The sequence below is a fragment of the Pimephales promelas genome, chromosome 4, assembly GCF_988280905.1.
Source record: "Pimephales promelas chromosome 4, fPimPro1.hap1.1, whole genome shotgun sequence".
Lineage (NCBI taxonomy): Eukaryota > Metazoa > Chordata > Actinopteri > Cypriniformes > Leuciscidae > Pimephales > Pimephales promelas.
In genome coordinates, this window is record NC_142772.1 from 47,028,870 (window position 1) to 47,040,549 (window position 11,680).

An 11,680-nucleotide genomic window follows, 5' to 3' on the forward strand; every position below is an offset into this window, starting at 1 on the left:
ATACAAATTAGCAGGATCATACAAAGCACTAAAATTCTGAATCATACCACATTTTTATGGTGTTTGTGACTCATTTTCAATGAAAATAGAAAGGTAGATATTTCACATTGCCAAAATGCTCTAACATGTCAGCCAAAAACGTTTGTGGTTTCTCAGCTGGTTTAACATTCACAGTAGATTTCAACCATTTCATAACTATGGGATCTAATCTAAATGCTCAGCATTGTCCTTTTCAGCTCGAGTTGTTGTCCAATTTGTCATAAGCAATCAAGTGAGACGCCATCCAAAATGTCGAGGCATGGGAACAGACGTGTGTGAGCTGCCCCCTCCTGCTCTGATATGTCCATCTCTGTCCCATAACACACACCTGATACCCTGTGACCCCAATACCACCCGCCCACCCATGCGGAACTGCACACACACACAAACACACACACCAGTTTCATCACCATTTCTGCATTTGACCCTATTAGTTTACTTTGACGGGTCATTTTACAGATTGATTTGCTAATCTATTAGAGAGAAATGTTGTCACAACCGTGGAAAATCGGAGAATAACACACACATTTTGCTGACCTAGAATCTGTCCATGGGAAAGCGTTGCCCATATTTTTGTCTCATCTCCCCTGCGATCCCATTACTCACAGGTTCCTCTTGCCCAAACACCCTCCCACCCAAAACACTCCTCATTTCATCTTGATTCCTGACAGCCCACACACAGCTCTGCTGGATTTATTCCTCTGTTAACTCGGTTTTAAACCCCTTTCTCTGTAAAAGTCGTTTTTTGGTGGACATTTGCCCGTTGTCAGGAGTGTTGGCCTGCCATCATGGCTCCGGCCGGCTCACAGACGGATGTGAAAGGCTCTCTGAATGGGAGTATGGATTTGTATAACCACTGGTTCGGTCCGACGACCCCGCGACCTCCTCTACGAAATTACCTGGTCCTGACCATCCTCACCTGCTTCTGTCCTGCTTACCCCGTCAACATCCTAGCCCTGGTGTTCTCCGTCATGGTGAGTTCACCGTCAGGTCCTGCTGGACTCGTATTTATGTCTTTACATTGCTTTAACTCATCACAATAAGTTAAGACATTTACAAGTTATGCAAGATTCAACTCATTTTATAAGCCAGTTTAATGTCGAAATGACATTAAACTGGCTTATAGACTGGCTTATAAACATTTAAGTTGAAATGACCTGTGGAAATGTTAACTTAAGAAAACTTAAAGTTGAAATGACTTGAATATTGTTTAAGTTGAAATGACTTAAGTTGAAAAGTTAAGAAAACTTTGTTGAAATGACTTGAGTATTATTAAAGTTGAAATGACTTATGTTGAAAAGTTAACTTAAGAAAACTTAGTTGAAATGACTTAAGTTGAAAAGTTAAGTTAGTTAAAATGATTTAAGTATTATTTAAGTTGAAATGACTTAAGTTGAAAAGTTAAGTTAAGAAAACTTAGTTGAAATGATTTGAGTATTATTAAAGTTGAAATGACTTAAGTTGAAAAGTTTAGTTAAGAACTTAAAATGATTTGAGTATTATTAAAGTTGAAATGACTTAAGTTGAAAAGTTTAGTTAAGAACTTAAAATGATTTGAGTATTATTAAAGTTGAAATGACTTAAGTTGAAAAGTTTAGTTAAGAAAACTTAAAATGATTTAAGTATTATTTAAGTTGAAATGACTTATGTTGAAAAGTTAACTTAGGAAAACTTAGTTGAAATGACTTAAGTTGAAAAGTTAAGTTAGTTAAAATGATTTAAGTATTATTTAAGTTGAAATGACTTAAGTTGAAAAGTTAAGTTAAGAAAACTTAGTTGAAATGATTTGAGTATTATTAAAGTTGAAATGACTTAAGTTGAAAAGTTAAGTTAAGAAAACTTAGTTGAAATGATTTGAGTATTAATAAAGTTGAAATGACTTAAGTTGAAAAGTTTAGTTAAGAACTTAAAATGATTTAAGTATTATTTAAGTTGAAATGACTTAAGTTGAAAAGTTAACTTAAGAAAACTTAGTTGAAATGACTTGAGTATTATTTAAGTTGAAATGACTTAAGTTGAAAAGTTAAGTTAAGAAAACTTAGTTAAAATGATATAAGTATTAAGTTCAAATGACTTAAGTTAAAAGGTTAAGTAAAATTAAAATGATTTAAGTATTATTTAAGTTGAAATGACTTAAGTTGGAAAGTTAACTTAAGAAAACTCAGTTTTTAAAACTTTTCAATTCAAGTCATTTCAACTTAAATAATACTTAAATCATTTTAACTTTAAGTTTTCTTAACTTTTCAATTTAAGTTAAAATGACTTGTTGAAAAGTTAACTTAAGAAAACTTAAATATGAAATGACTTAGTATCATTTAAGTTGAAATGAGTTGATTGTACTCAAAAATGTATTGCAGCAACTTTTTTATATTGATAGTTCATTTAGTGTCAAGTCAAATATTACCATCATCATTGATCACACTTAATAATTCGTAATGACTCTAAATATTAAACTTGTATGCTTAACTCATTATTATCTCTTTGAGTTATTATTTTTTAAATGCTGGGGTTTGTCAAGGATAGTTTGCTTGTTGATTACTTGTTTAAGGAATCAGACGATTGAATAACACAGGATAAAATAGGCAAAAAACGAAATGTCCCAAATATTTTTCTATTTAAAAGGGCCCATCCTTATCTAAAAAAGCTGAATATCACAGAGATGTAAGTGTTAGGCCAGGGTTTCTAAAGAAGAGGCTGTAGTTTTTTGGATGTTTATTATCCTAACCCTAACACATATTATCAAATATTAATATTGTAGTAAACTGTGTGTACATGAAACTAAAAACTAGAATTAGGATAATTTTGTGTTTGCTGCGGCTGTTATGAGTTGGCAAATTCAAAAACATAAATCTCAAAGGGAAAAACTTGTGTCGCTGAAGTGTAATGTATCTTTTCTCTTTTATAGTCCAGAAACAGTTATGATCAGGGAGATTATGATGGATCGAGGCGTTTAGGGAAGATGGCGCTCTACGTGTCGATCGCCTCCATCATCATCGGCATCCTCATCATCACCATCTTCTGCGCTGTGCATTTCAGCACGGTAACACACTGTTAACACTACACACACTTTCACATACTGTATACAGTGCTGTCAAACCCATTAATCACATCTCATAGAAAACTTTGTATTTATATATATATATATATATATATTAGATATTCCATATATTTCATTAAAAATTATAGTATAATTAAAAAAAAATTATATATATATATATATATATATATAAAGCCATTAAAAGTATAGTTCACCCAAAAATGAACTAGACTTTATATATATATATATATATATATATATATATATATATATATATATATATATATATTCTAAAGCTACTTTTTGTCTATTTGATGATTTTCTCATTTAACACAATAATGAATTTAAATATATATTTTTTTCTGGGATAATTTCTCATCCAAGTTTGATGTGGGATTAATTAATCTAACTAGTAAAAATGGTAATCGCTTGACAGCCCAATTGATGAAATGTAAAAGAATGAACCTGTATGCTATAGTAACAGATTTTAAAAATCATTATTTTTGGACTCTTTAGAAACACGTTTAAGATGCCGGTGTTTCTGGAGGAAGGACGTCCACTGGGTCAGCGCTTTTGATGAACTGAACCGAGGGTTTATGAAACCAAGACCAGGACAGACTCAGACCGACACCACTTCTCCTCCGTCTGCATGAGTATGCTTATACAATATCAAAAGAGAGAGGTTGAACAAAAGTTTGAAAAGCGACGTTTTACAGACAATCACATTCAATGTATGCACCTTTAAATCACTTAATACAATCAATGCATCCACGCACATGCTGAATATGTACATAATTTTGTAACCTATGCATGTCTATTCTTTTTCAAATTAATTTTTGTGCCGTTGAAATAGGGCTGAATGTGTCTGCGAAACATGGTTAATAATGACACTAACCAGTAAATATGATTAGAGCGCATCACACTGTTTACAGTCTTCAAGTCTTAACTGGTCCTATAAAACTAATCACTGGACATGGACATACTGAATATGTAAATATGAATCATTTTTTGGTGCTTAGTGTTTTCCTCTGCAAGTAGATCATGAAAACAATGATATAGGTCTTAATTTTTATAACCACTTTTGGAGTTTTTTTTAAAGTGATTATGTATTTATGTGTTGTCAAAAGTTTTAGAATTTAAAGGACACTAATTTGGAATTAAATGTTTGTACTAATAAAATAATAAACTGCATTTATAATGCACCATTCATACAACTAGCTCAATGTGTTTTAAAGACTTTAAAGTTGAAATTAGAAATTGTTTCACCGAATGTAACTGCAAAACTAACCAATATTTTCCCAGAGTAATCACAATAATAATAATAAAGTAGTACTTTCTTTGTGAAAGCTAAAAAAATATGTTCTATATAGTATGAATGTGTAAGTGAACAAGAGATTTAAAGTTATAATTACATTTAAATAAAACCATATTTATGTAATTTAATAAAAAGTCATAACTTGCTCTTTTAAAAGCCAATCCATTCATCACTGTTCAAAAATCCACCCATATATTTATATTTTTTAAACTTAATTTTACTCAGAAACACATATTATGAAAGTAAAATGAGGTTTCACATTGACTTTTTTAAGTTATAGATATGTGTGAACCAGTGTTGGGTAAGTTACTCTAAAAAAGTAATTAATTACTAGTTACTAATTACCTCTTCAACAGTGTAATTAGATTACTGTACTAATTACTCTCTTTAAAAAAGTATTTAATTACTTTTAATTACTTTCAAAATCCCATATCAATCTCAACCAGCTGAATGATATGATAGATATGAATCTGTTTTAATTCTTTCAAATAAACACTATAAAATTGCATGAATTATCCTTAAACTGACCAAGGTGGAGAAGGTTACATCATAAAAACATACTTTTTAACATCAGACAATACATTTGTTAAACCCACTATTGTTTTATGTCTGATCTCATGACATTTCACACTTTTTTCATACATATTTTACAATAATTCATACGAATTTGTACGAGTGCGGTCGTAATATTTAGGCACCTCATAGAACGCATACGAATCGCTGTGAGATCGGATTGATCTATACACAGTATTTACCTCGATTACATCAGAAGTAACTGTAATTAAATTACAGATAAATGAAGAGTAATCCCTTACTTTACATTTTCAATGGAAAAGTAATTAAATTACAGTAACTAATTACTTAGTATTTAGTTACACCCAACACTGGTGTGAACTGGAAATGATAGGAGGATGTTTCCCCCTCCCCGACCCGCTTCATCTTGATGATGTATTTGGATATGTGCTATATATAGTGTTGTGTCTCAATCCCACGGCGGTGTCAGCGGCCTCTTGTTATCCAGTGTGTTCTGGCCAGCGGGGTCACATGACACGGGATAGCTGGATCAGCACTGTGCCGAAACACACCACGCTCCCACAGAAACACCTCAGCCCAGTCAACAGAAGCCAAATGTGTTATGGGACATGAGTCCAACACTCATTAGATTAAATGTTTTTATTCTTAATATTAGAATTAATAAGTAACAACAAATAAATATGACACTATTTTCTTTCTTGACAATTAAGTCTGTTTTTTAGCATTATAATAATTAAAATTTAAAAGTACAATATGATTTCTGACTGTACAATGCTTTTTTTATTTGTAAATAATCAGATTATTGGAGCAAGACAATATTATTTCAGTCGTTTTACAGTTGATTGCCATTTCTTTGTAATTATTTGTGAAATTGGCTCGCAATCTCGAGGAGGAAAGAAGTAAATCCTTCATTTGTTCCCCAGTGTGCTTGACACAGTCAACGACATTTGGTCTGGTTGCTTTTTTTATTTCATGTAACGCTTGTAAAATGTAAAAATAAAAAATATTAAAAAGGTTCAATGATGTTCTAAATAGAGCCCAATTCCAAAGATGCCAAAAAGGTTTATATGAGGTTCTATATGAGAAATGTCTTATATTATTGCATAATACTGCATAATTCTTTTTGATTAAGTTGTTTACAAGCTGCTTAATTCATTCAATTTAATTTATCCCATTAGAAACCTCTAAAATGTTCTATGAAATAAATTAAGAAAGTGAAACAGAAAAGTAATAGAAGTTTGAGTTTATGAAAATGTACAATGTAAAAAAAAAATAATGATTCATATTTTATTTAAAATATGTATTTTCAAAACCTGGGCGACTCTAAAACTGCAACAAAAATAAAATAAAAATAAAATAAATAAAATTTAAAAAATTTAATACAATTTATGAGGTAGAAATCCTATTCAGAAGTAATATGAGTTTTTTAATATGAATTCAATCTCTAAGAAACACAAAAAAGGAACAAGAATTTGTGGTAGCCTATGTTTATTTACAGATCTATAATTTTTTTATTTATATTTTAAAAAAATTCAGACCTTTTTTTCTAAAATGATTGAATGGATGCTATCGTTTGAACTTTTGGAATGAAAACAAACTAAGGTTTCTACACTGTAAAAAAAATTTGTTTTACTTAAAAAAATTAGTAACCTGGTTGCCTTAAAATTTTAAGTTCATTGAACTGGAAAAATTGAGTTAATACAATGAAGGAGATTGATTTAAGCATCAGAAACTCAAAATATTATGTTATCTGAACTACATCAATTATTTAAGTTGACTTGACAAAAGTAAAAATGTTATGATTACAAATCATGAAAATTTTTTTTTACAGTGTACCCTTCTTACATGATTCTTCGTGTTCATCGCTATTTCAAAATAAAGGTCTGAACACGCCTTTGGAGTATGAAAATATTCTTGTTTCAAATTGATAAATTACGGCTCCTCTGTAATTTATTTTGAAAATCAATCATTTTTTTTTTTATTTGGGCCCACCGGTGGCACTTTAAGATTCTAAATAGAACCTTTTTTCTAAGAGTGTAGAATTTGCGTGTCTGGAAGTCAAAAAGCCGGTGCAGAAGGTCGGTCAGCTTTTACCAGCTGCTGTCAGCAAACAACTAATAATCATCTCAACTTCTCATGCACATTTGCCTTGAGGCCAGAGCAACATGATCCAGTTGAACACTCCCGGGGTCAGATGGCGCGTTGTGAGACGGTCGTTCTTTAGATGGACAGACTGATGTTTCCTTTCCATCCTTCAGTAAACACAGCACAGAAAGACACCCGAGACCTCTTCCTGGCCAGTTTCAAATCATTTACATCGAAAACATTGCATTGCATACTTGAATGCACACACTGCATTCATTAGTTAATAATGCATTCTCGAGGAATCAAACGCATTACCTTGCCAAACTAAAATAAATAAATACAAATAATCTAAGATCATGTTATATTGTGTGTTGCAGGGTCCATTTTGCAAGATGTAAACAACACTGGTCCAGAAGCACTTCCTGTTTCAGTTTTTGAACACTATACATAAAAGATGGGATAAAATACAACCAACAGAGCATGTAAAACTGAATCAAAAAGTTAAACAAACATCTTTAAGATGTTTTCTTTACATGTGAAATAAAGAAAACAGTTACAAACTGAAACAGGATGTGTTTCTGGACCAGTGCTGTTTACATCTTGCAAAAGGTCCATCCTGAAGTTTTCAAATGCTTCTGAATGTCTCCCCCTGGTGCTGACATATTTAAAAACCATCCAATGACGTCAGAGTTGCATGATCGCTCATAAAACAGGGGCAATCCATACATCAGTTTAAGTTTTTATTGCTGATTTTTGTAAAATTAACAATAACAAAAAATCTTTTAATACGACTGAAAACAATATTGTTTTTCTAGTTGTCACTGTGATGTTCTCTGGTGTGTGGGGAAGATCATTTCCAAAATCTGCAAGCCTCGGCCCTCAGGGTGATTCAAAAAAATGAGCTATAAAGTCAAACAAAATACATTTGTCATTAACTTCACATATTTTGAAGCATGTATAACTTATAGGCAATGTGTTATTATGGCCTTAAAGGGATAGTTCACCCAAAAATGAAAATTCTGTTATTAATTAGGCTACTCCCCCTCATGTCGTTCCAAACGCGTAAGACTTTCGTTCATCTTCAGAACACAAATGAAGATCTTTTCGATTAAATCTGAGAGCTTTCTCAGCTTTCTCATTAGTCTTGAGAGCTTTGGACACTGTAGAAAATTTTAGTAAACACCTTAAAACACATCTTTTTAGACAAGCTTTTAACTAGGCCTAGCTATATGGTGGTGTTGTGATGTGTGTTGTGGTTTTTGTTTTTTTTTTTATTTCTTTTATTATTTGTTTTTTACTGTAAAGCACTTTGTGACCCTTCATGTCTGTGAAAAGTGCTATATAAATAAAGTTTACTTACTTACTTACTTACTTTCTATCCCTCCATTGACAGTTACGCACGGTACGCACCCACGGCCGCATTAACCATAGGGCTAGGCGGGGCTTAAGCCCCGGGGCCCAAGCAAGGAGGGGGCCCGTGATTGGCTGTGGAGCAGATACTGCAAGCCATCTGATTACCAAAGCCTTACCACGCAACAACGTCCCCCACAAATTATCCCTGTTATTTAGTTGCACTTTGCCTTATATTCCATGCATTATCATGGAATCATTATCATTAATAGAGACGTTCGCAAAGACCCGCCTTTTTTAGGTACTTTGTGACGGACGGGCCACGAGCCAGGCGGCTCTCGCGAGTCACGCACATCATGTTCTCATGCACTCACGCAGTGAAAAATACTTCGCGGGGCAAAGACTAACGTTACACCGAGTGATTACGAGAGAGAGTTCAGAGCAGTTTACTGTTGATATGAAACAAAGTCTCAACTTTCAAATATTGTCATTTAAGTAATTTAAACATTACCGTTTTCAAGTTCATGTCCACCGACTGACAGCTTTGTTGTCGGACAAAGTTGCGTATTCGGCGTTATGATTGGCCAGGCCACCTGTCAATCAAACCCCCGTAGGCATGCAGGGCCAACGGCTCTGAGCAGGGCATGGTAAATTGAAACGTCAGGTTTTAATTTGATATGACAAATATATTTATTCTATATTTAACTTGTGAACGACCGACCTGCTGCTGCACGTAGGCCTATAGATGATTGCTGCCTGCGCCTTATTAGAATAGGTTATACATCAACCAATAAATCGCCTTTACTCTTCTCTTCATTCTAATCTAGTCTATTCTTAAAACACAGCGTCATCGACCCCACAAACTTTCGGTAAGTTTGAATATTAACTTGATGGATGTATAATTTTGCTTTTTGTGTTTGATTAAACTCAATATTCGCCTAAAGGACTGGCGATAATATATCCGGTAGAAATATTTAAATTTTGCTGCGCCATCATGATGTAAGTTTATCATTTAAACGCGTTTTTAAACGTTGTGGTTTGGATACAAATTATTTCAAACTGCTCAGGCACAGTGAGCAGCGGGAGAATTTATTTTGTAAATGCTGGTTTTGAGACCAAGGTGAACCATAGACTGTGGTGAACTTGAGACGGTTTTGCACAGCGCACTTGAATCCGACTCTGAGGTCTCAAAGTGACAGACGCTGCTAATAAAGCTGCTGTCGCCATGTGTGTCAATAATGTTAATCAAACATCAGAAAGAAAGTAATTTACTGCATTTGACTGAATTACTTTTGCAAAATTAACAAGAATGAATGTTGAATTTATAGTGAAAACCATGTATTGTATATTTGATTACTTTATATAATATTATTCAGTGCTTTAAGTTTTTCATAGGTCGATTTATTGTGCCTTTGTTCTATTTTAATTTGTGACTCTTGTCATCAGTAAGCTTGAGATTATTTTCTTAAGCTACTATTATTTTTTGGTGATATTGAAATTGGTCACAATAATTATGAAATTTTAGTCAATACATTTTGATATGATAAAAAAATCATGTTAAAAGTAACATAACTTAACTGTGAAGTATATCATAGATGGATAAAATGACTCGTAGGCTATAATAATATAACATTTAGCTCATGTAGTTGGTGACCTAAAGTGGTGGGGGGGCCCTGCAGTAACTCATAGCCCCGGGGCCCAGTGAGCTCTTAATACGGCCCTGTACGCACCTACTACTTTGATGCTTCAAAAGTTGTTGAATATAATCCATATGAATTGACCGATTTAGTCCAATCGCTTTATATGATGAACAGATTTAATTCAGACTTTTATTCACATTTAAACATTAATCAGTGAACATAAAAGAGAAGCTCTACCGAACCTGCTCGACTCTCGAGAGCAAACCTCATTGGTTCTTGCTGAAGCTCAAACGGATTCAAATGAATTAGTTATGATCTCTTTATGAACTTTTTGAAGTGTCAAAGTGATAGTAGTGTATAACTTTCAGTGGAGGGACAGAAAGCTCTTAAAGGATTAGTTCACTTTTGAAAAAACTTTTGCTGATAATTTCCTCACCCCCATGTCATCCAAGATGTCCATGTCTTTCTTTCTTCAGTCGAAAAGAAATTAAGGTTTTTGATGAAAACATTCCAGGATTTTTCTCCATATAATGGACTTCAATGGGAACCGGATGGTTCAAGGTCCAAAAGACAGTTAATAACAGTTTCAGATGCAGCTTCAAATGTCTTTAAATGACACCAGACGATGAATAAGGGTCTTATCATGCGAAACGATCGGTTATTTCAAAACTTATTCCAAAAATGTAACTTTTCTAAGGACAAATGCTAGCCTTGCTCTATTCTGTGAGGCGCGTTTGTAACGTCACGTAATACGTAATTACGTTCAAAAGGTCACGGGCGACGTAGCCGGAAGTATGTATGTATGATAAGATGAAATTCTGAAAGCTTATGTAATGTAAATCAATGAGCATAACAGTATAGTAGACTTAAATATCTCCCATTAATTTGTCTTAAGATTATATTTAATTAATGTGTTTTATTGTGCGGGCAAAAAATATAATGCATGCAACAATGATGAGAGATGAACAAATAGTACATGACTTTTCAAGATGATGTATGGATAATAAAGTAAACCAACGTTGCTTCAGTCCAGCAAGTGTTCATCTTAAAATGCTAAAAACTATATTTAGGTTATTCTTATCTTTACTTTATAAAAATCAGTGCAGATTTCACAGCAGAAGCATATAAAATTCGCAATTGCGTGATAAAGTCAGAACTGCGAGATATAAATTCGCAATTGCATGTTATAAAGTGAGAAATGCATGATATAAAAGTCGAATTTGCGTGTTGAAAAGTCAGAATTGTGAGAAATAAACTATTCTGAGGGGAAAAAGTTTAGTCTTTTTTAGTTAGTCTCGCAATTGGCTTTATGCCCAGCTGCACTATACTTCCTGAACTTCAGCCAGCTCCTTGTTTCCTGTCTGCCATTATTGGCCAAATTGATTAATTCAGGTGTGCCTGACCTCAGTAGTCATGGCAACAATAATCAGACACACCTGAATTAATCAATTTGGCCAATAATGGCAGACAGGAAACAAGGAGCTGGCTGAAGTTCAGGAAGTAGTGCAGCTGGGCATAAAGCCAATTGCGAGTTTAACGGCCATCTCACAATTCTGAGAAAAGATGTCAGAATTTCAATACAACTCGATAAAACTGGCAATTATGTGTTATAAAGTCAGAATTGCGAGATGTAGGCTAAACTCGCAATTGTGAGAAAAAAGTCTCACAATTGCGACTTTA

At 33.3% G+C, this 11,680-nt stretch overlaps 1 protein-coding gene across 1 annotated transcript; it reads left to right on the plus strand.

Moving 5' to 3' along the window:
- Positions 1 to 4,371, plus strand: LOC120489218 (transmembrane protein 233). Its single transcript, XM_039685901.2, has 3 exons — positions 1 to 1,013; positions 2,945 to 3,079; positions 3,593 to 4,371. Exons 1-3 carry the CDS (start codon positions 828 to 830, stop codon positions 3,602 to 3,604), a joined length of 333 nt encoding a protein of 110 aa, XP_039541835.1. The 5' UTR covers positions 1 to 827; the 3' UTR covers positions 3,605 to 4,371.
- Positions 4,372 to 11,680: the final 7,309 nt, after the last annotated feature.